At 43.1% G+C, this 23,100-nt stretch overlaps 6 protein-coding genes across 12 annotated transcripts in view; 3 read left to right on the top strand and 3 right to left on the bottom strand.

Moving 5' to 3' along the window:
- Positions 1-72: 72 nt before the first annotated feature.
- On the bottom strand, positions 73-1,876 carry LOC135375269 (cilia- and flagella-associated protein 36-like). Its single transcript, XM_064608013.1, has 8 exons — positions 1,741-1,876; positions 1,590-1,651; positions 1,379-1,486; positions 1,083-1,321; positions 881-1,022; positions 691-804; positions 356-632; positions 73-271 (listed from the first exon to the last, which is right to left on the bottom strand). The coding sequence occupies exons 1-8, from the start codon at positions 1,850-1,852 to the stop codon at positions 264-266; spliced, it is 1,062 nt and encodes a 353-aa protein (XP_064464083.1). The 5' UTR covers positions 1,853-1,876; the 3' UTR covers positions 73-263.
- Positions 1,877-2,082: 206 nt separating this feature from the next.
- On the top strand, positions 2,083-4,982 carry LOC135375271 (phosphatidylinositol N-acetylglucosaminyltransferase subunit H-like). 2 transcript variants are annotated; one of them, XM_064608016.1, is made up of 6 exons: positions 2,220-2,306; positions 2,392-2,455; positions 2,544-2,622; positions 2,683-2,810; positions 4,554-4,631; positions 4,722-4,982. In XM_064608016.1, the coding sequence occupies exons 2-6, from the start codon at positions 2,399-2,401 to the stop codon at positions 4,797-4,799; spliced, it is 420 nt and encodes a 139-aa protein (XP_064464086.1). In that variant the 5' UTR covers positions 2,220-2,306; positions 2,392-2,398; the 3' UTR covers positions 4,800-4,982. The 2 variants fall into 2 exon arrangements, with proteins under 2 accessions (XP_064464085.1, XP_064464086.1); XM_064608015.1 differs by having other exon boundaries at positions 2,083-2,455.
- LOC135375270 (uncharacterized) lies at positions 4,969-6,876 on the bottom strand. The gene is made up of 6 exons (XM_064608014.1): positions 6,560-6,876; positions 6,470-6,503; positions 6,320-6,404; positions 5,707-6,077; positions 5,362-5,597; positions 4,969-5,271 (listed from the first exon to the last, which is right to left on the bottom strand). Exons 1-6 carry the CDS (start codon positions 6,619-6,621, stop codon positions 5,226-5,228), a joined length of 834 nt encoding a protein of 277 aa, XP_064464084.1. The 5' UTR covers positions 6,622-6,876; the 3' UTR covers positions 4,969-5,225.
- A 97-nt stretch (positions 6,877-6,973) lies between these two features.
- Positions 6,974-8,976, top strand: LOC135375272 (uncharacterized). Its single transcript, XM_064608017.1, has 2 exons — positions 6,974-7,343; positions 7,405-8,976. Exons 1-2 carry the CDS (start codon positions 7,135-7,137, stop codon positions 7,724-7,726), a joined length of 531 nt encoding a protein of 176 aa, XP_064464087.1. The 5' UTR covers positions 6,974-7,134; the 3' UTR covers positions 7,727-8,976.
- On the bottom strand, positions 7,933-11,299 carry LOC135375268 (uncharacterized). 2 transcript variants are annotated; one of them, XM_064608011.1, is made up of 9 exons: positions 10,977-11,299; positions 10,621-10,667; positions 10,472-10,551; positions 10,226-10,366; positions 9,293-9,427; positions 9,114-9,225; positions 8,969-9,048; positions 8,766-8,884; positions 7,933-8,590 (listed from the first exon to the last, which is right to left on the bottom strand). In XM_064608011.1, the coding sequence occupies exons 1-9, from the start codon at positions 11,277-11,279 to the stop codon at positions 8,516-8,518; spliced, it is 1,092 nt and encodes a 363-aa protein (XP_064464081.1). In that variant the 5' UTR covers positions 11,280-11,299; the 3' UTR covers positions 7,933-8,515. The 2 variants fall into 2 exon arrangements, with proteins under 2 accessions (XP_064464081.1, XP_064464082.1); XM_064608012.1 differs by lacking the exon at positions 10,977-11,299 and adding an exon at positions 10,752-10,960.
- A 354-nt stretch (positions 11,300-11,653) lies between these two features.
- Positions 11,654-23,100, top strand: part of LOC135375259 (ral GTPase-activating protein subunit alpha-1-like) — a 37,375-nt gene continuing 25,928 nt past the window's right edge. For 4 of the 5 annotated variants that reach the window (XM_064608000.1, XM_064607999.1, XM_064607998.1 and 1 more), the window contains exons 1-12: positions 11,654-11,936; positions 13,962-14,072; positions 14,174-14,223; positions 14,299-14,400; positions 15,709-15,916; positions 17,495-17,610; positions 17,679-17,823; positions 18,882-19,077; positions 19,600-19,849; positions 20,339-20,416; positions 20,696-20,785; positions 22,863-23,009. In XM_064608000.1, the coding sequence (XP_064464070.1) occupies positions 11,831-11,936; positions 13,962-14,072; positions 14,174-14,223; positions 14,299-14,400; positions 15,709-15,916; positions 17,495-17,610; positions 17,679-17,823; positions 18,882-19,077; positions 19,600-19,849; positions 20,339-20,416; positions 20,696-20,785; positions 22,863-23,009 (1,599 nt within the window). In that variant the 5' untranslated portion in view covers positions 11,654-11,830. The remainder of the gene's footprint in view (positions 11,937-13,961; positions 14,073-14,173; positions 14,224-14,298; positions 14,401-15,708; positions 15,917-17,494; positions 17,611-17,678; positions 17,824-18,881; positions 19,078-19,599; positions 19,850-20,338; positions 20,417-20,695; positions 20,786-22,862; positions 23,010-23,100) is intronic. The other variant, XM_064608001.1, reaches the window with a different exon arrangement.

Genomic DNA, 23,100 nt, shown 5'->3' with positions numbered 1-23,100 from the left:
CCCGAGTGTCCGACGAAGACTTCTCAAAGATCAGCAGAGGGGAAGCGCAGACAAAGACAAATGTCCCGAAGCAGTAACTGGGAACGTTTTATTGGGATAAAGGCATTAACATTTTTACATGGAAGCAAAAAGAGTTTGTTTCTTCGCCTGTAGACGTGTTCGGCTTAAATCCGTGTGGCTCGAATGACAGCGGAGCATTTTGTGAAGATGGCCGTCTTTCCTATGGGCTACGCTGGCGGAAAGCATGTTGACCACTCTTAGGATTACGAATCTGCAAAATAAAAATGTTTGTTTTTTGTAAACGTTCAGCCGACCAATTCCTCAACGAAACTGAAACGCGTGTCTCGATACCGACCAACAACTTCAGCTTTAAGACGAGCAGCCAGCGACTTGCGAAAGGCGAGCGCGCTGTCGTCTGTTTCGGTGTTCGGAGGAGAAACGACGTCCCCTCTGAGGGCTGCTCGAGCAGCTCGTGAAGACCGTGGCCGTTCCGGAGGGTCGTAACCGTCGAGCTGTTTTTCTCGCTCTGCTTTTTTCATGGCTACCAGTTTGTCTCGCTGGGAGCGCAAATATTCCCGACGCTTGTTCATGTCTGCGCTACTGACATCGCGCCGCCGCCGTGTGTCGTCGTCCTGCAGAGGTTGTTGATATAAATTTCAGTGTTTAAAAATTCTTAGTCATAATATGCACATTTTCACTCGCTGCATCTGTTGCACTTGCTTCTTCGTTAGACTGCTCCGTGACAGCTTCTTCTTCATTTGACGTATCTGTCATATCTTTTTCTGCCAGTGAAAGCTTCAGTGCCTGGAGCGAGACGAAATATTTGTCGAAATCTCAATCTCTCTCTTTTTATGTTTTCTTTTTTTAACCGAGGACTGACCTTGTCGAGCAATTCTTTTTCCTTGTTGTTCTCTTCCTCTAGTCTTTCTTTTTCGGCGAGTGTCGCTTGAATCGCTTCTTCCATCATTTTCTTTTCCATGCTGTCTTTTTCTTCTTCGGCTGCCATTTCTTCGATAGACTTCCTGCGAGATAACAAAAAATACGCCTCACCGAACATGAATTTTTGGTGGCACGTCTAGTACTTGATGACAACAGCCATGAGAGTTTCCTCGTCGCCCTGGGCGGAGTTTTCTTCCGTGTCCGACTTATCTTCTGTGATCTCGTCGGGGTTCACGTGGGGAGCCTGCAGTATCTCTGACAGCATGCCGTGACGTTGGGCCAGGATTTCGAGAGCTTGCAGTTGGAGTTCAATGTTCTTCTGTGTCATCATACGTTTGAAAATTTCGTAGTCGTCAGCTGCCCACACCTGTTCGAACAGGCCCTGATTGTAAAGTGAAAGGTCAATATTTTGTGTCATAATGGGAGAATGGTGACTTACCTGATGGAATTTTGCGACTACATTTCTATTTGCTTTGCCACATACTTTTTCAAACTGCTCAGGAGTGATACCCATGTCTTCCATGTGACTGCCTAGCATGAAATCAACCTGAAAAGCATGATAGTGTGTGTGGTTAACAAACTGACCCGTGTGTTGAACATTGCTGTACAGGTATTTGCAATTTCTAAATTTGTACTAGAATTGCTGTTACCAGATTCTTGAATTCATTGTGGATTTTCCTGTATTCTTCGCTTTCCACGTCAGGCTCAAATACTGGAACAGACGGACACTCCACGTACTTAATTTTCCTTTTTGCTATTTTTACTACAATCATTGGTTTCAGGTTCGAGTTATTTTCTTACCCACTGATTTCTGCTCGATGAACGTTAGGATCGGGATATTCCATGCTGGTCCCTTCAAGTATCCTACGAGGGATTCAAAGACCCACGTAGTTTCATCGTCCGCCGATGACATTTCTTCAGCGTTTGATGTATGGGATGTTACTGTTTACAAACAGATACGTTGCCATAGCTACGTGTCGTCTGCATGTACATCTGCAGCGCCGAACTCTGTGTGTATCTGATTTATCTGCTACTTCCGAGCGATATACAACGAAAATCTATTAGTAAAAACGTGTCTTGCGTGAGAAATTAAATATGTTAAAACGTCTTTCGATTTGTCACACACAAATGTGCGATCCTTCATCCTTCATTCAATATGGCGTCACCCAGTTCAACAGTTCAACAATGCTGGGAGTGGCATGAATGGGCATGAGCTTAGAGTGATGTTTTGAACTGGTTATTTGTTCTCTTTCTACTACTTAAAATGGTACAACATGCAAGGAAGAGGAAGGTTAAAACGAAGTCTAAGGAATCTGACTCTAAAAATGTAGAACAGGAGTCTGATTCCGTTTGCGGAAATGCTACGGGTGAGCCGCTTGAATTTCATCCTGTCGATCACGGAGATCATTTGGGTAAAGAATACATATTTAAGCGGAAGTCCTTTAATACCAGAAGGTGGATGATATTGACAACGGCGTTTCTGTGGTGTTTTCTACACTACGGCCTGCATACGACGGTAAGAAAAACCACCGTTCTCCATTTCCCGGGTGTGTACGTGAAATGCTGCTATCATTCTTGAGCATTTTTGGCTGTCATGCTCTCAGGGTGTCGACCTCCTTGGAGTCTTCATGATGGCACTCCTGATTCTGCTGGCTGTGAAGTTTCATGGAAGAGTCAAACAAGGTGCAAGCCGGAAGACCCGATTTTTTTGCGAATGTACGTTAAGTTGATTTCTGATTTCAGAGTCCTTATTAGTCATGCGGTCACTGGGACTTCAAACGACAACTACGTTTGTAACGGGTCGCCAGGTGTCAAGGTTCATCAGCAAAGAAACTATAAAGGACGTTGTCATATCTGAGGCCATAACAATGGTGAGGAGAGAAGTATGTTGGGGTGAAGGACTTCAAATTGAAGGGGTGTAGGAGAATAGGTCCCGTCAAAAGTGCGTCCCACAAAGATTGCTTCTTGCCTGCTCATTTATTGGTTTGCGCTTGTAGGCAACACAGTCTTTAATACCATGTACACAGTGCATTCACTGATGTGCGGATAACTGTACACTAAAAGCTCTTGAAATATGTATGCAACTCTGAACTGAAATCTCTAAAGATATTGCATACATATAAAGATATCTATGAATAAGATATCGTAAATAAGATATACAGGTATATATGTATATCAGGTATCACATCTATAAAGATATTGCATCGTACTTGTTATGAAAGCACGGCACTCAAGGTACAGAATCTCACGTCCTCGTACTATGGCCATTCTGCTCGGGAAACATTCCATCCCCATGTCAATCCTATGCATGTCATACTGGTTAAAATGGCAGTTCATTTATACTACAATTACCAAGACTATTCATACAAACACAGGAAGAATATGTATGTTCTGCCCTCGATCACATGGCCTCCTCATAGGTTTCGGATGACATATGTCAAAGCTGTTCCACTAATTTTAGGATGATTCATGATGCTCTATGTGGCAATGGCCAACACACTTGACAGGGCAATGTCCTTGGTTATCTGGCCGTTGGGACCTGGTTCAGCGGATAGAGCTAACAGCCAGAAGCTAACATACGTCTGATCCAACAGATAACGCTGAAATAAACAGTTTAAAAATAAGCCCTCGAAAAATCCAAAGTTAAAAATGCACTTTTAAATCTGAATCATGAAAGTATGCATTGTGTCGAATTCATGGATGCCGAAGTAGTCGTCGCTACAACACATTTCCCTCTTTCCATGCTCGGTAGCTGAAAGTTCCCCACGCTGCTCTTTTTTTTCACTCTCTCTCTCTTTCTTCTTCAACCACTTGTTACATCTCTGCGGAACTCTTCTAATCAGTCCCATGGGTTTGGACCAGAATCTCGTTTTAAGCGTTCAAGTACAAGACCATGCGAACAGTACAAAAATGACGTGAAAATTTGCGCTCTAATAGTCACTGATTCGAGTTATGAGCGACTAAGTGTAATTCCATGGGAGGGACTCCTGAGGGGACCTTTTCTCCGGGGACCTATCTGCTGGGGACCTTTTCTCCGGTTCCCAAATTGAAGGTAACCCGACAAACTGTTGAATAATTGAAAAGCTATGTATACAACTTTTGTGGATGTAAACATTGCATGAGGAGCTCTGCCTTATTCAGGACAGTAACGGTTTTCTTGTCCTTCGGGTTTTTGTGGTTTGAAGCGGGTTGGCTTCCATCACAGCATCCATATTACTTGTATTGTCGTATGAATAGCTTTTCAGTGATCAAACAGTTTGTCTGTTTGCTACTTTCAATCTTGCTGTCCGCAACCCATGTTTCACAGACATATTTTTTTCGAAGTCAAAAATACATGAGCCAGAGACAGGCAAAATGGGGAAAGTAACAAATAGACAAGCATTCAATAATTGGGAATGCATACACAAGTGCTAGAGTGCTTCCTTCCACAGGTTAAAATGGTACCCGCATGCTTGTACCAACAGTTCTCCAATTAAACAGTTTGTCTACTACCTTTTCTGTTCTTGTCTTCCACTGCTCACATATTCTTTGCTTATATCACCTTGTGGCCATCTGACATTTCACTTTTTAAGACGCATGAATACTTAATAGGCGCATACTCTGTTGTCTTCCAGCATCGCGTAATATTTTATTTGGTAATTCTTCTGCACAATGTCGACTCGAGCGGGTCGAAGCTGATCCCTCTCTTCCAGGTATGTCCTTCCTCCCACTCTGAATTTCTTGTCTTTTGGATCACCAGTTAGGTGTTATGTCATAGAAACTGAATGAACTTGCACTTGCAGAACACTTTTCCAAGACTGGATGCTTTAAGGACCGTGTACCGTGGAGTGCAAGATTGTTTGTATGGAATTTCGTCCTGAGACGTGAGGTCACTGCTGATGTGACAATCTTTATTATTTAGCCATCAGAAATGGGTTGTGTTGAATCCACATATCATTGCTCACCAAATCATTATTGAGGAACCATCTGAGCACTCAGTAGATCTGCAGTGCTGTGATTTTTACTCTTGCCAATAAATGAGCATTTTTGTACGAACCATTTTATTCGTGTAGTTGTGTACCTTTGAAAACATGTAAGTCACTAATCAACAAAAACTCTGTTACGCACATGGGGCAGTGTTACATGTTGTAAGACGCTTCCTCTACCAATTTTGCAGAAAAGCAGAGTTTACTAAGTAGTGATATGATTTGTCACACAGCATGCATTTTCCAGAAACTCTGCTTCAGGTAGCAATATGGCCCCATTAATGCCGGGCATGCATAACGGACTTCGAAACGCGTTAGGAGTTACACCAACCAGTTCCAAGCGGACTTCAGTGGTGCCGCAACAGCGCTGCAGAAGAGACAATAAAATATCCATACAAGTTATAACTTATGGCAATTTATGTTTGAAAAAACAGGATAGAAATGGGGTGGTTAGTACCTGGAAATTCTGTTAAGCAGCCCAACATTAGAGTTGCTGCTCTCGCCCATGGTAATCATGTTGGTATCCATAGGGGCACGACGGGGTGATGCTGTGAGTTCCGGGTCGGTCACGATGATCGTGCAGTTCACATTCGGTGAAAGGTGACGGTAATTAGACATGCCAACCAAGTTCTGATACATAGCCTCGGGCAGAAACAGCTTCTCGATGACCACCTCCCTATTTGTTTTCTGCTTCTGCGTTTGATCAATTGTGAAAATAATTAGCGTGACTTGAATGGTACAACGAGCAAAGATGTTACCGCAAAAAAAAACAAAAAATGTCAGAAGAGGCGACATTACGTACGATGGTTTTGACAGATTCCCGTACTTCTGGTGGAATGTCGCAGTACTTTCCTCTCTTGCTCTTTTCCTTGGGAACCAGAGCCAAACTGTTGCTTTGGTTTGTTTGGTATAGTTTGCGTTTTCCGGCTGCACTGCTGGAGGCTGCGGGCGTTGCAAACGATAGTGTGGCGACGTGGCTTGCTTTGCCTGTTGGTGGTGTCGCGTAGCCCGGGTGTCGTGCTACATTGCGCATATTGCTCTCTTTTGGACAGCTGCAGTTTGCCTGTTTATCCATGTGACTTATATTGAGCTTAAACTGGACTGGGAAAAAAATTAATTTCTTTCTGCCCCTTCTGATATAGACGTATTTGCTTATGTCCCATGGTGCAACATCTGGTGATGTGTCACATGAAAATACTGATAAAACATATTTGAATTGACATCTTTGAAAAGGGAATATATATGGGTATGGTGCTGTAATGAATTATAATGCAAGACATTATTGGCTCTCTTGTTCCTTATGATTAAAAGCTAGAGAAAGTTCATACTGTACCTGCCATATGAAGCCAATTTATGAAACATCGAAAGCGTAGCATTTGTAATGATTGTACACGCAAGATTATAAGAAAGGATACTGATTTTTACTGCGAATGCCCCAGTGGTGAGCCTCTGAAGACGCTGGTTTTCAGTTTCCATGTACACTATGGCTCCAAAGATGTCCTATCCAAAGCTCAAATGAGTAAATGCCCTTCATTACGAGTTCTTCAATCCCACAGAATCTTTACCTGCCACTCCTCGTTTGGTACTATGATGGCTTTACTGCAAGCAAAGTGGTCTCAATACATTTGCCGTAAGTATACCAAAGATATACTTACTGTGTTATTTTGAATTTGAAAACCATATCCTTGTAAATGAAGAATTTATACAGACCAGACATATTGTCTTGCAAAATGAAGTGCAGTGCTCCAATTAAGTGAAGGCGCTCAAGTCACTGAGATTTCGCCCACTAGCAGACGACATTTTCTGTGTTCTTGTTCTTCTTTGTTCTGAAGCTGTGTACATATATTTTTGCTTCTTCAACTGATTAACGCGTGTACAAATACAAAATGTCAAATATATTAGTGTTTTCATCCATGACATGGAGTTGATCGGTGAGACGCTTCAACCTATACTTCGGTCCTTGGTCCGGTTTCGAAATCGTGTTCGCCCGTCGTCTGCTAGGAGAAGCCAGTATAATGCACAATTACTTCATCTCGAAGAATATTAATCCAATAACTCAGCGCAGTCTAGGTGTCTATGCTTCGCATGAATCTGAGAGGTGTGCTGCGAGAGTGAACGTGAAGCGGTTGCTGAAAGGTGAACCGCTGATGGCTGAACGCTGAGCTAGCTGAACAATCGCACAAGCATCGTCATCGTCACCATTATTATCCGAAAACGCCGAAAACAAGTAATGTCGGTGGGAAGTTTGCGCTATCAGAAAGTGTTTGAGAATGAAAACGGCCGCTTTCTTCTAGTCTTATTAGTTAATAGCTCGGACATAAAGTTTGAAAACGTTCAGTTTACTCTCAGTGATGGAAATAATGTTTGGAAGGCGAATACTTCTCTTGAAGACATCTGTGGGCTAAGAGGTAGCTCTGATGAAAACGCGAAGCACGTTATGTGAGTTCCTCCATCTGACATCCATTTTGCCAGAATTCAACACGTTGTATGTGTCTTCCAGGAAGCGAATAAAGAACTCTCAACTGGACAGTGTTGACAAAGAAAGGCCTTCCCTGTCACTGTTACCTCCTGGGAGACCGCATCAACTGAGTTTTGTCAAGTCGAATTATGATTCTCTTGCTGGCGAACGTTTGAACATGATGATTTCGATAGCAAACTCTGAAGAGATGAAAATGAGCTTGGAACACGAAGATACGTTACCGACCCTTGTTCATAAAAAGCCAAAAATATCTAAGGTGCAAGTGAAACCAAAAGCTGGAATGAGTTTACACAATCCTGGAAGCAGGAAGATCACGAAAGAGCGCGGTGTTGATTTCGATTGAGGATACAATATTTGCACGCTGCTATAAGCCACACATACTTTCGGTTTTACCTCATGAGAAACTTATGCCTTGCCTTGTTGAGCATTCCCTTGGTAGGTGTCCGAGAAGACTGGTTCTCTGACTGTGTGTAAAAGTTTGTTAGCAATAACAGCTGAAGCGAATCAGAAAACACTCGCAAGAAAATGCGCATGAAACTGGTGTCCCTTAAAGTGCTAAATACAGAATCTTTATTTACATGGCACAGCTTGTATAGAAAAGAAAAGAAGCTGAAAGAAATTACAGCACAAGTATGCTTTTTATGTACAAGACTTGGCCCTTGATCTTGTCAGAAGTTCAGTATCACACTTAGCAAAATTTACAGCTAACCGGGGCTGTACGAATATCCGGATTTTCGAAATACCAAAGTAAATAATTGTGTATTCGATTTGAATCACAGGTCAAATATGGAATCCCAGATTCGTGTATAATTTATTTATGCTGTATGTTGATAGACGGGCTGCATAATGTTCGGTTATATAACTATTCACTTTGTATTTGCTTCGTGTACATATCTGTTTGCTTTGGTTTTTAAATAAGTATTCGCACAGCCCTACAACTCACAGTATAGATGAACAGTCATGTTCATGTTATGCTACATGACATGGAAGACAAAATGCATCTGACACATGAGAGCCCGCTGAAACGTACATTGTACATTTGTCAAGATATCATTTATGAAGATATAAGCTGCTGCAGATAGAGCTGTTCGATGAACCTGATGATCCTTATGAAATTCCTCCTTCACGTTGATCAGCGAATGGGCATGTTTTGTTCCGTCTTACATTGAAGCGATGTGGGCTCTGTAGCTGGACCTTGCACGTACACCTGAGATGTGTAATGGTTTGAACTGTTTAGTGGAAACAGTGGCAAGAGAAATAGAAAAATTGAAAAGTTATTTCGAATATTTTAGGTTGAAGTCGCACACATCTACTTGTCAGATAGTACTTTCCATTTAGCTTGGCACATATCTGCATGCACTGCTAATCATCACTAACTGTACCATGCTTGGAGTCTGATGAGAATAGAAGGACGTTTGAAGTGGCACGGCAGACATCACAGTTGAAGCAAGCGTTCCAGTGGACATGGTCGGAATGCTTTGGACTCCCGATGTCGAAGCAGCTGTCAAAGATAATTGAAAGATAATCGTGCAACGCTTTTGTTGTACGTAACCGTGAGATAAGGAGTAATAAAAGGTTTTCTTACTGTTTTTATACATGTCGTCGCTGCAGACTTCTTGGAGGGCGGAGTCTCGAGCGAGATGCTTACAGGATACACACATGATTCTGCAACGTGAGCAACCCAGTTTTCAATAATTTCCGACTTGATTTGGAAATTCAGTTACACTTACTTTGCAAAGAGATAGATAAGAGACACCTTGAGAGCAAGAAATCCGAGGCCCTTCAGGACGACAACAAAAATATTGGGCTTTTCTGTTGGTAGCTCTCCGTAGCTTTCAAAGTCTGCAAAGGGTGTGCCGATACCCGTATTTGCGTACAGAAAATTGTCGAAAATTATATGAGGCCTTACCACTAAGGGACCCTACAGGTTCGCAGGCGTTGAATCCTTGACGGTAGCCTGGCATGCACGTGCACGTGCCTTGTTGACACATGAGGGAGGATCCACAATGATTGTCATGTGAACATGCATCTCCAAGCAGCGAAACTGTGACAGAAATGATTATATTAGTCTACATGCTTTTTAATGTTAGTACATATAATAATAATAGCAATAAGTATCATGTTGTGGACAACATCGTTAACACATGCTTAAGGGTGTAGCTGCTGCGCCATAAAAAACCCAACCAATCAATCATCGTTGCTCAAGGAGGTGGGGGGGATAGATAACAAATTCCTCCCCAAGGCAGACCTGCCTAGCAGGGCTCTGAACTCTGTGCGTGCAGCCATTGCTAAACAATGTTATAAAATATGAAATAGAATCAACCAGACCAATAATAGGAGCCACGTAGGATCATAATTTTTTATTTACTACAGTTGTGGCTTATGCAAAAATGGGAGACATTATTACAGTTACATTGCAACAGCTGTGTGTAATAATTGCTGACATGCATTTAAAGCTGAAGTAACAGGACAACAAGTAACAGGCAAGGGGGGGGGGGGGGGTCTGGATAAATCACCGCCTGCCTCCTGACTGTACTGTATATCCACTTTAAATATTCTTCATTTAGTGATAAAAAACAAGGGTCATTACATCACGATTTTCGAGGTTAGTTTTGGGATATAAGAAATACTTGGGGTGGGGTCACGATGAGGTACGGATCTCAAAAAACATATATTTTCCCTTTCCCCTTGATACACAAAAACTATCTGCGCAAAGGTGCTCAGATAATTTTACTGTTACATTGACAACTCTAGCTTGCATAAGCATTGCAGAAAGGCGCAGAAACAGCTGAGAAGATATTCCCTCCTCGACCTCCTCTCCTATAAACGAATCCGTACGTACCCGGTTTACAGCTTCTTTCGCGACCATCGAAGTAGTGACTCCGTAAGCAGAAACAACCATCGTAGACACATTTGCTGTTGGGAACGATGGTGTGACATTCTTCCGTGGTTTGGCACCGAGCCCCGATGCCTGGTAATTCATCTGAATGGTCGAATATTATAAATCAACTTGTATACAGTCTTTCCGTTTATCATCACCGAAATAAAGTTGTTGTTTGCCTTTCTGTTCGAGGTGAATGAGCGTTACCTTGTGAGCCTGTCGCGAAGCTGATAACTGTGATGGTAACGACGCCTCCCAAGAGAATATTTCGCATGCTTTTCGCTAAGCTGAAATTAACGACGACATTGTAGGAAACAACAATCCTGACAGGAATCCTAAAGTAAGAAGACACTGACCTGACATGCTTTGCTGTCCTTTCACAATTCGCGAAATGGCCTTCGTTCTGGAAAAAGACGATAGAAAAAGCTTTGAATGTAAAGGTGGCTTCACTGCAAGCATCATATATTGGCAGTGAAGTGCGCTTTACAGTATGCTTGCTTGCTTGTCTGTGGGTGGGTCTTCTGAATTCAAGGGTCGGAACGAGTAAGAATTTGCCACAAAAATTAGGAAGTGTGCTGTTCGCAATCACATATCACTCGCAGAAAAGGCACGGGGGAAAACACAGACGTTTAAATGGTACGTCGCAAATTTGCCTGGCGCTGGAGCTCGTGATAAATGTGCTTGTTGATGCCATCGGTCATCAAATACTTGCCTTTCGTTTTTTTTTTTGTTTTTTGTTTCGTGTTGCTTTAAGAGGACTCGACGTTTCAAGCACAACTGCAGTTGCAAAATAAGGGCATTTTGGACCGGTATATCGACGCTCCACTAAAAGTAGTTTCGCAAATGTTGACGTTCTCAGACATCCTTGCCTCCGTATGTTGTTGCTTGGACACTTGTAAAAATCGATTGATTCTGCGGAGGATTGAAATGAGAGTGCATGTGCGGAGGAAAAAAAAAAGGATGCGGAAGAGCCTGCTGTGAGCCGTTGATTTACGGCCAACAGCTTCGTAACCATCTTGAACAGCTGCTGGTTGGTGCTGGCGAATGATTATTTTTAAAAAATCACATTTGCAAATAGCAAAATTTAAATTAACAAATAGCCCCTGCAAGTAGGCTCAATGAACGTGGCCAGCACTCCCCCTCGCCCACTTCTCATGTAGTAGCATAGAGATCAGTGTGTAGTAGTGTAGTGTGTTCTGCACAACTTATTAGTGTCAGCCTCACAGTCGACATGCAATTTGACAAACGCATTCACTTTTGTTTTGCAGTTTGTGACGGTTAACGCCGTTAACTTATTGCTTTGGTTTTTAAGCTTTTAGTGACGGCGTATTATAATCGTACCAGTGCTGCCACCGGCGGCGATGACCTTATTCATGTGCAAGACCTGACACATCGTACGAAATACCTGAGAACTAGGCTATGCAAACTTTTCGTGAATTTTGGTTGTAGAAGCAGAAGATAATTTGACGCTTACGCTTAGCGTGTATTTATATGCTTTAATGGGGAGGTGCAGATGCCTATGCAACAACCTCGCATCGGAGAAGGATTCCGCAAGCAAGAAAAACAATGTTTGGAAAGAAACAGCACGTCGACGTTAAGAAATCGGCCCAGAAAGTGCTCGAAGCCAAAAGGGACTCGCTCAGTCGATTAAAACATCTGCGTGTATTCCTAGGTGTGTATAATGCGGGACTTATCCCACTCTCCAGCGTACCATTTAATTTTTAAGGCGCTAAAGAAATCGTTGAAGTGTACGCCTACCCATTTCGTGAGCGGAGTGGACATGGGATGGGTTTCCTGACGATTATATGACATGTTACGGTACAGGGATCGTTAGGCCTACGGCTGTCAGATGTTTTGGTTGCTGGGCGCATGCTTGTGTGAATGTAGTAGCAGACAGTCGTTTGGTGTATTTCGGAGGTCAGGCTATGGTACGGGTAATCGACTGGAGGTGACTGTCTGGGGTGACAAGTACCTCTACATTTTCTACTTGTTTAAGCCAGTGGGCGTGCTCAGTGCTGTAGCTCGCGGAGGTTATCATCGGCGTCGCCTGCTCGGAAGCGAATAAATTAACGTGTTTGTTCATAAAATCCTAGACCATTCTTTGGGGATTCTGTACGGCGCGATCGCGCTCGTTTCGTGACTGTCACTGCCGAGTGTAAATCCACCAGCCTTCGCAAGCCAAGTGTTTGTGCTGAATGAGAACAGAAATTTGTTTGAGTTATAATTTTTTAGTCCATTCGCTGGAATTACAACGAGGCAAGCTGTTGTCTTTCATTCCTTTCCTCATAATATATTTATTAAATATCTACAAGTGCAGAAGGAAGTTGCTAGCATGATTTAATGGTAGAGCCTCTTGCTGGAGATCGGAGGGCCTGGGTTGGAATCTCACTGCAAGTGCCTTTTCATCAAGTACCATTGTTTAACCGAAACATGCAACTGGTAGTTATGAGGCTTGAGCGTTGTATCATAACGTTGAGATGCAGCCGAAAGACACGAACAGAGGTTAGACAAGTAACGAAGAAGACAGAACTTCTGCAACCGCAATTAGAACTTCTGCACTTACTTGTCTAATCCCTGTCCGCGTCCTATGGCTGCGTCTCAATGTTATGGTCCAAAGCTAACTACCCCGCCTTGCACCACTTTTGAGTGTTGTGTTTGACTTCTGCACTTTATTATTGACATCGAGTGCTACTATGTTTCCTTATGATATAAATTGTCAAAAAATAGAATACTAACGTGCTGGGATGTTGATTCATTCTGAATGAGATGGACTTGACCACACTTGAAATTTTTCTTTTGATGTGGAAAACAAACGATGTTTCCAATTAATTTCATTTTGAGAGACGGTTCGCAAGGCATAATTTATGCGGTCCGAAGTAATGCTGACACATACCTACGTATCCTTCTATGAAACTCAACGTTGTACTAAAACAGAGCAGGCCAGCATGCTTCAATGTCATGTGGTACCTTGCAGTGACATTTATTTTGCCGAGCACATTAGTGACCACTAGTGGAAGTGAAACCTGTAACACTTGTTTGACTTTCAAGGGGTACCTGCAGGTAGGATGAGAATGATATAATTCCCCAATCTTCTATCTTTCTTTTTTTGAAAAAAAAAACTGGCTAAAATGAGGTGATAAAATGTTGTAAAACAAACGCGAAACAGTGTTCACGTGTATTGGAAAGAGATTTTGTGTTAGAGATGTTAAGATGTAAGATGTTGGATGATGGTGATATGATGGATGTTAAGATGTTAAGATGTAAGAGACGTTAATGCAAATGGGTAATAATGATTAATGCTCAAGAGGGATGAACACTTCACACAACCAGTGTCCTGAGAAACATCGTGCACACTCTTGAAGTAAGATTGTTATGCGCCAATAATGCTGGCATGCACACTAGTTCACATGCCATTGCAGGCTGTGGAAAAAGAGCAGTTACAGTAAACGCAATTAAAGTGTGGTGTGCAAAGTGAGTCTATGTTACCTGTCTTGGATGGTACAGAACGCTATTTGAGACCATCCTTTAGCATAGAAAGTCTCCGGGTTATACTACAATAATGAAAAATCCTTGAATATGTTTGGCTGCAAAACGAAACTGCTGCTTAAATGCGGAGTTTCGGAAATCGTTACCACACGATTGAAATATCAAGGAGGTCACTAACTGTTACATTCTTTCATCCTCTTCCCAACACTAGATAATGTCGATAACCCCGAAGCAAAGCTGTTCTTCGAATCAAACTATAGCCACATCTACTGCATATTCCACGATGTGTTTTCCACCTTAGAGACGTCCCTGAAGCAGAGAGGTAAGAACACAGGTGTCTCAGCGAGACATTTTAACCTGGATCCGATATTTAGTGGTGCTTGAGAGTGGGTGTTACTCTGTTTTTTTGTTTTTTTTTAATAGTGCATAAAACTCAGAAGGAAGAGCTCGATAATGTGAAATATATTTTTGAGGTACGTGACCCTTCTTTGTTTCTTGCACATCCTGACTGGTGTGAGTGATTTATCTGTTTTTACTTTTCCCACCAGAAAATATTGGTGTTGCTGCCGGAGCTGCTGGCTCAGCGATGGCAATGGCACAGCGTGCGAATCATTATTAAGAAGATGCTACACCCTCTGAATTCAACTCGGGTAAAGGCAGTTTTCTCGGATACTTTTATGTTACTGTAAAACCCTCTGGAATTTATTCACTGGCATCATAGAGAGTACTAGATGCGAAAAGGTTACTTTCGCGTTTCATTTGCAGCCATATCCCATTTAGAAGGCTATTAACGTCGAAAGTATGGAGGCCTTTTCGTTTATGGTACCAAATAATATTCGTAGAGTACAATGACTTGGAAACACAGAGTGAACAGTAAATGTGACTAGGCGAAGGTCTGGACGATCAGGACCTCGGGACCTAATGGCGGGAAATCTGCCGCCTATCATGACGACAAATCAGACTGTGGCTCTCCCCTGCGATTGGCTCTATGAGAATAAGCCCTGTGACGTGGACTGGCTCTTGGAGAACCTTGTTTGCCTCATATCATTACAGTTAGTGTCCCCCCAGCAGCATCCCCAGAAGAGGGGAAGTACACACTGCCATTTAACGCAGTAGAAAGGTCTGGCGCCTGGTAGCATTGCACAGAAACGTGAATTCGGCAGTCTTGCATAGTAATCCCGCACCTGCATGCCCCACCCTGCCTAAATCCCCGCCTGCCTGAATCCCCGCCTGCATGAGATATGTCCCACTGTTTTATCTGTTTCATGTTATGGCTTTAGTAGCTTATGCGCCACGAAAACCCGAATCATCATCATCATCTGTTTCATGTGTTAATTTTCCTCCCCGCCATTTAATCATTACCCCCCCTTCTAACCCTAGTGGTCGCTCTGCAGTCAGCTGTAAGCAGGGTTGCCACTTTTGGCCGTCAAAGGTCTACTGGCTGAGTGAGTGAGGGTAGAAGTGGAGAGGAGGAAATTGGAGATTGGGCAAGGGAAATAGAGAGGTTGGGAGAGGGTGGGGTAAACTCTTCAGGAGCGACGCCGCACATTTAGCAGTGTGCACATAAGCACACAGTGTTCGCTCTCCCGTTGTGATTCTGCGTGGTTGAATGTGCACAGAAAAGGCGTTAGAAAACGTAAAAAATCATGTCCTGAAACCCAGCAATTTTGACGGAATTTCCTGTGAAATTCCTTCTGCTGCAAAATACCAGCAAAACGCTGCCGGTATTGCCTTCCAACTGGCAAGAGAAACAAATAACAGGCTAGGCCAGTGAAATACCGGCCACGTGGCAACCCTAGCTGTAAGTGTACTGGAGTAGCTAACCACCATTGCCATCCTATTTTTATCCAGTCTGATGTAATGCAATAGAAATGGCTGCTGCCTGTAGGCAACACTTCTTTCTGTGTGGAAATTTGTTGATATAGTATGCGAAACTGAATTTCCTTGCCATTGACCAGCTGCGCCTAGAAGGTGTACGCCTGTTCATCCTGTGGTACCAAATCCTGGGGGAAAGTGCACCGTCTGAGGTACACAACATGTTCCTGCAACTTGTGCCAGGACTCCTACCAGGATCCCCCCCTGCCATAGGTCCTCAGCATGTGGGACGGGGAACGTCAGACCCTACGCAGGACTCTACCTTCTATACGTCTGTAGAGGCTGATTCAGGCAAGTTAACGCTGCACATCCTTTCATAAACTTCACATTCACATTTTTTTGTTCTGTCGCCGTGCCAAACATAAAATTGTTTGTCAAATTTTGTATTTGTACAGTATGTCCTCAATATCATGTTGCATGGGTGTGTACAAGCTTGGGATAAGTTTCTAGTGCCTGAATCGAACCACAAGGGGATGCGTTAGATAATTTTTACCGTATTACCGTGCAGTTATCAGCAGGCCAGTAGAAAATCAGGGTGATTGTAGTAGAATAGGGTGATGCCAGTAGAAATCAGGGCGGAGACGCCCATATTTTTTGGCATGCCAAGGAATGTGAGATGTTATGAACTGCTGCAAGCAATAACTGGGGTCTGGGGTATACAACCAGCTTACCAGTTCAGTGCTTGTAAAGCAAGCTGGAAGTCTCAAAAGCACAGCTGAATCGAGCTTTCAGCAGCATTGCAGCACATGCGTGTCCACTGTTCCTGGTGAATTCACTGTCTTCTCTAGCCTACGGATGTTCCACGTTTTGGGGTCGGAGATGCATACAGCCAACTTGGAGAAGGCTTGATCATGGTGTCGCTCACTAGGTGTGAACTTGCTGGTCATGCAGGTACCGGCATCTTGCATGGCCGTCTTTCATGCGTCGGGCGACAAAAGTTGTGACTGTCCCAATAAACAGATATAGAAAAAGTAAAACTTTTAGATATCTGTTTATACTGCGGGACTCGTAATAGGTGTTTGTTGCTCAGAGAATCAGCAACCTCGGATAAGCCGGCATGCTGGCACAGACTAAAAGTTGGTTGATCTCACAAGAGCCGGTGTGCCAAGAAATTGTATCTACAGTATTTATTTATTTACGATACTGTCGGTACAACACATGTGGACCTTTACAGGTCATACAGAATTTTACAGAATTGAACAACATCTTCGGCTGAAAACACTGCAGGCTGCTGACTGTTCCAGTCGTGCGCTGTTTTGGGGAAGAAGGAAAATTTGAACATGTCTGTTCGAGATTGGAATTCCATTAAAGAAAATTTCTGCTTATGTCTGGAAGGTCGGATACCGATAGGTACATTGGTAGATAAGCACACTGAGTTGTTTAAAGATTGGTACCGGAGTTTGAGTCTCACAAGCTTGAAAAGTGGGGCGAAGGTAAGAAGTTTAGCCTTTTGACATAAAAGTGAAGCCAGTCTAGTAGATCGGAAATCTCTAAAGATAAATCTGGCAGCACGCATTTGAACACTTTCAAGTTTCTTTATGTAAGTTAACGTATGTGACTCCCAAACAGCAGAACCATATCGTAAAATAGGGAGTAGCATTTTATACGTGTTCAGGTGGACGTGGGTTGTTGTGTGCCAGAGGTTCCTTTGTAGCTGGAACAGTCTTTACAGTGCCTTGTTAACAACAAAGTTGACATGCATATTCCTGAACAGGTTTGAGTGCACATTCACCCCTAAGTATTTTTAGGATTTAACGAGCGTCATTATGGTATAGAACGACAGTAGATGTGGTGTAGATTGACCGTGACGAGGTTGTATTTTTATGGCAGAGTGATTACTGCAGAAATTTATGCAAAATTTTTTTGTAGGGCCCGTAGTAGCAGTTGAAATTGGGCCGCTGCTACCCCCTCAAGGCAGCGAGGTTCAAACAGAAAACATCACCGTGACATATCTAGGGTACCTCATGGAGTTCATGGTGACGCAGGTTTGTGTCGTCGTCATTGAATGTGCCGCAAATCAGAAACTCATTATTTTCATCGAATATATTTCCAGGTGATAAAAGTGCAGTGGAGGGAAAAACAGGAGGCAAACCACCGGCGCTGCTTCGAATTTCTCTTTGAGAAGTTCAAACGACACTACCTGCCGCACATTTTCCCAGACTTCTGCTACACCAACAGCATTTACAAGCCTAATTTAGGTTTGCTTCTCTCAAGTACTTTGAATTTCTGCTGCATGCTCTTAGAAATTTCCATCGTGCTTTTACCTTTGCAGTCATACTGTCTTTGCATTTTGTGTTTGTGCCTGCCAGTGCCTGATGTGCTTTTCAGAAGAGAACACAATACTCACATTTTCGAGGCTTCAAAGCAGTTTTAAACCTACTTTTGTACTGTAGTGCAAGCACACAGGGTGTCCCACCGAAAAAGGATCAGGGGCTAAAGAAAAACCGGAGTGCTGGACAGAAATTGAACCAACTGTACGTGTTTGGCAGTTGTGGTGTCTATCCAAAAATATTTTTTTCATCGCCCCTCGTTAATTAATTAGTGGTAATTAATTTTCTAACTTTTTAATTATAAAAGCTATGAAGTTGTTCCAATGAGAACGTCTGATCTCTTCGGTCGCCTGATACCAAAGCCTTTTTCAGAAGAAAAATCCGTTCGATAGATCGTCCGCAAAAATATCGTGAAGGAACACCATTTTTTCTTTATTTTGTTCATTGCGCATCTAAGACACGTCTTTCCTTCACCCCCAGTGTGAGAGAGTGAAAGAGCACAGTGTCCCGTATATAAAGAGAACCTTATACTAAGACAACCAATCCACTAATCTCTTCTTTTTCTTCTTTTTTTTTTTTTTTTTAACTAAAGCATACTTCCGGTCTCAAAGTGACTGACTACACTGAGATCCCATCGCTGCAGAGATGTCAAGCGACACCTTGAACTCAGAATTGGGGCGCAGCTTGGGGCAGAATTGGGGCGCACAAAGCTGCATTGAAACCTTAATGTTCTGAGTTTGGCTCTTCTTTCGTGTTTTGCTCGTTTGTGCTGAATTAATCGTTTTTCGTTATTCTCCTCTCCCTCACCCCACTCCCTTTTGCACTTGCCTTCCTATTCCCCTCCCAATATTTCTAACGCACGTCCTTCCAACGCCATACGACGCACCTTCGTTTGCACCCCACCGGAATGCTTCCTGTCGCACCGTGATCTGATGTGCCGTGATGTGCCGTTCTCCATTATTTGTCGTGTCGATTGAACCCATCAGGACGTGAGGGTTACGAATGGGTATTGACCTCCTTAGAGTTGCCCTCTCTGCGAAAGGACAGAAAGACGCAGAGCAATGACTCCACAACAATAGCATCGACGGTTGCAGCGCAATGCCGCAGCGTCACTGTGCAGTGGGTAGTCAGTTATACACAGTCTATTCGTGTGAAGAAGGAAGACATCAACAGTGCAAGCAGGCAAGTTTGATTCTTGTCATGCCTAATTACGATACACTTCTGCGAACTGCAAGGTGTCTGTCACATAGTTCATGTGTGCTTGGATGAAACTGGTTTTACAAAATAATGGTGGTAGTAAAATATTAGTGATACGATACTCTCTTTGTATGACGACATTTGTCAACCCTATGTGTATTTGGGTTTTTCAAATGTGGCATATAGTATCTGTACGCAGAGTTGTTGTGTAAACAGTGAACTGCTTTTGTGAAAAGTTTACTGTGCATGGTCTACACCATATTTGTGGTTTAGAAGTTGTCTTAACAGAACGTTCTATCCATGCTAGCACGGACAGGCGTTTTTGTTAATGATCGAGGCCAAGTACGGCATGTGTTTTTAAGCTGTTCTATTCTCCTGAGACATCAATTTGGGTTCATCACACAACTCATGAGCGCAATGAGCTGAGTGACCCACGATCGAATAGCAAAAAGTCTTCACTCTCCTTAGAGTGTGACCTTTTCTGGGTTTGCAACTGCGACCATGCAGGAAGCAGGAAGTGGCAGAAGCGGGTGACCGACAGCAGAGCAGCGCGCACGAACTCCACTCCTCAGGTCCGTCGCTTTCATCAGTCACTGCCAGCAGCGCCGCCCTGTCCATAGGCACCCTGTCGGAGCGGGAATCCGACACGCAGCTCCTGTCCGCGGAGGCATGCACCAAGCAGCAGTTGCAAGTTGTGCGTGATGTGCTGTATTCCAGGAAGGACAACGTGGACCTGATCCACGAGATCTTCAGACAAGTGCGAAGCTTTCTCTTCTCTCTGTGCTCTGAAATTAAAGGGCCACTGAAGTAAAAAATTTATGCTGGTGGAACAAATGACGCCGTCACCTTGACACCAACACAGAAAGGGAACGGGAGTCATCCGTTGTGTCATTCGTAATTTATGAAGGAAATTTTCCTCTCCTTCTCAAGAAGGTTGGCAATACAGAGCACGCTCTTATTGGTCTCCTCAAGCGATTGGTCCAGTCATCACGGGAGATCGTTTGAGGAGGCCAATCCTGGGCTTCTCCACGTTGTCACACTTTCTCAGAAGGAGAGGGAGATAGAAAGCATGGATTGCAATTTCTTTCGCTCATAAATCACTAACGACGCAATGGGTGTATCCCGTTCCTTTTATGTTGATGTCAAGGTAACAGCATTTTTCATTCCACAACAAGACATTTTTGCACTTTTGCTCCTATAAGGACACAATATTGGGAGCTGTTATATTTCTTGTATGTGTGCGCAGGCATTCCTACTACCCTTTACGCAGTCGAGCACGACGAAAAATGTGATTAATACTTACAGAGACTGGATTCAAAAGTCGGTGAGTGGCATTTTAGGCAAATGTATTCCTTTGCAAAGTCTTTTAGCTCGATTTAGCTCGTCTTATAGACTCGATAAGTATCTGATACAGGAAATCGGAAAAGTACGGGAACTAGCAATTTGTTTTCTTGCATGTGTTCACGATATGTATTTTTAAACAATAAGCCTGCATTAAACGTGTCTTTGTGTGCTGCCACCTATTACGTATTGTGTCGGTAAAGTGTCATGTGGCATGGAAACAGTTACAGTGCATGTAATCTTGAACTGATCTGTCATGCAGTCGCCGGACGTGCCGCCCTTCCTCGTGGACGTTGAGAGTAAAGAACAGAAAGAAGACGATACCAAAGGTGCCAAAAACTCCCATTTTGAGGTGAGAACTATGTCTGCTAGATATCACACACGTAGGCATCACAATGTGACACGATTTAACTGGTTTCTAATGATTCCTTATACTATGATGACCATGCCCATCATGTTTGCTGTCATCCGATGTACTGAAGCACACGAAAATGAGGCTTTGATACAGTCAAACTCCTTTATAGCGAACACCTTTTTAACGAAAATACCACTACAGCAAATGTTTTTTGCGGTCCCGCTGGAGCCTATAGGTCCAATAATAGACATCCTTTTTAAAGAAAATACCTTTACTGCGAATTTTTTTTGCTGTCCCCTGAGTTTCGTTGTAAAGGAGTTTGACTGTACAACAGTTGATACGAAGGCATTTGTTGGCTTGCAGCTCAAAAAAATTTATTTGGGATGACACTTGAACATCCCAAGTGTGAAGGCAGAACAACAGAAGTGTTAACTGTGTTCCTCGTGATATGTATTCTGTATGTTCTGTGGTTGATGTAAGAAAAAAACCCCTAAAATACTGTATGCCAGCAGCTGCCATCTTAGTTGGGGGGGGAGGGAAGACATTGTCTTTCTTTGGCTTTGTGGTTACGTGCCACAGATTCGAACCAAACCTGAAGCCGAACCGAAACAGTCGAAGCCATCTTGGAGCTGAACCGGAACTGAACCGTGAAAAAAATACCGGTAACCGGTTCGAATAATGGTTCGTGCGGAACTAAGGGCGAACGTTTGCGTGTTGTTCCTGAACATAAAAACAACTTTTTTCATCCTTCTTTCTTCTTTTATTAGCTTCTTAGTCTTCCTGTTCGAAAAAGTCGTGCCCTGCAGGAATGTTCTGGATTTTCTGGAGTCAAAACAACAAAGATAAGATCACAGAGATAGTAACTTAAAACTGTTATGGCTACTAATGTCTAAGACGTACACGTGAGTATACAAGGATTAGGGATCAATGGATATCGTTCATGAAGTGACATAGCCTCAGCTATACAGGGTGTCCACCCCAACTGCAGAAAGGATCGCTGTCACATAGCGCGGGTGAGCTTACATCAGGCCCTTACAAAGTAAAGGGCTAGCCACCCTCGTGCTGGCCAGAACGAAAAAGAAAATACTACCAAGCATACGAAGTATTTGCGACTACTGACTGGTAATCAATAATTTCAATGACTTAAATGACTTAGGCTAATGTAGCAGGCTTGGTTGACTGTTATATTCCTGCAGAGATTCTTCTATGGGTAAGGCCCTCAATTTTCTGCTGCGGCAAATTCAAAATTCCGCGATTTTCCGCGGTGAGCAGTCGACGGCTACTTGAAATGGGAAACACTTTATTTTCTTGGATAATGTGGAAACAAAAAATATTTTATAAAATTACAGATTCATAGCATTGTTGTGGCTCAGCATTACATACATGATATCTTGTGTTCTCCTCTCATGCAGTCTGTCGCCTGCAATCATTTTATACCTGCTGAAAGATCTTTCAGCAACTGCAGAGTTTATAGGAATATTATAGGAAGGAGTTTACAATACATGCCATGGGGAAATTACATCCTTAGTACGCCCTTTCTTGTTCCTGCGCTGTTGGCATTATTTAAGGGTCTTACTTTTTGAAGGCGACCTCCCAGATATCAGATCAAAATCCCCCACTGCCACCGCTAAACTGCACATGGGGGGACGCCACCCTTTCCTCAGGTGAAGTACGCACAATAAATTTGGGCTAATGTTATCTTAAGCTAAACTACAATCTGTCTGTGTTTGTCCTGCAGCATAGACAATTTCGTAAAGCAGGCTTCAATTTTGTAAAGTAGGCTTCACCTCATGCAGAGAAGCGTCAGGTGAAGCCCACTTTCGGGAGGTGTCGTTCATATTCAGCGAATATAATCGAATATCCGTACACCCCTGAAAATAAGGGATTCCGTGATATTCTGTGCCCAACGAAGGATCCCGCGACTAATTCCGAATTCCGTGAAATTAAAAAAAAACAGAGGGCCTTAATTATGGGTGCCTGTTTCTAGTTAGCCAGCATATAAATGTGCAATTTTACATTTTTCCTCAGCGTGTTTGCAAGCTCACTACATTGCAGGCCTGTCTTGTCGTTTCAGAATGCCTCACATCCCGGTGCATTGTTGCAGAAGCGCGAAAATGTCTACGCTGGTTCGCAGAACGTTTTCCAAATTTTCATCACCAATGCAGCTAACGTCTTTCTTTTGGAAATTGCTCCAGAAAACAGAAATCTTTTAGATGAACAGGTACGGTGTTGTGGTTCTCCTTAGCATTATTCTAAGTGCTCATTAAAGGCAAGGTCTGGTAATCTGTATCTGGACACAGGACGATGGGGAT

Source organism: Ornithodoros turicata, unplaced genomic scaffold (genome assembly GCF_037126465.1).
Source record: "Ornithodoros turicata isolate Travis unplaced genomic scaffold, ASM3712646v1 ctg00000843.1, whole genome shotgun sequence".
Lineage (NCBI taxonomy): Eukaryota > Metazoa > Arthropoda > Arachnida > Ixodida > Argasidae > Ornithodoros > Ornithodoros turicata.
Note: the sequence above shows the minus strand (reverse complement) of the source record. Positions and strands in the feature narration are given on the sequence as shown.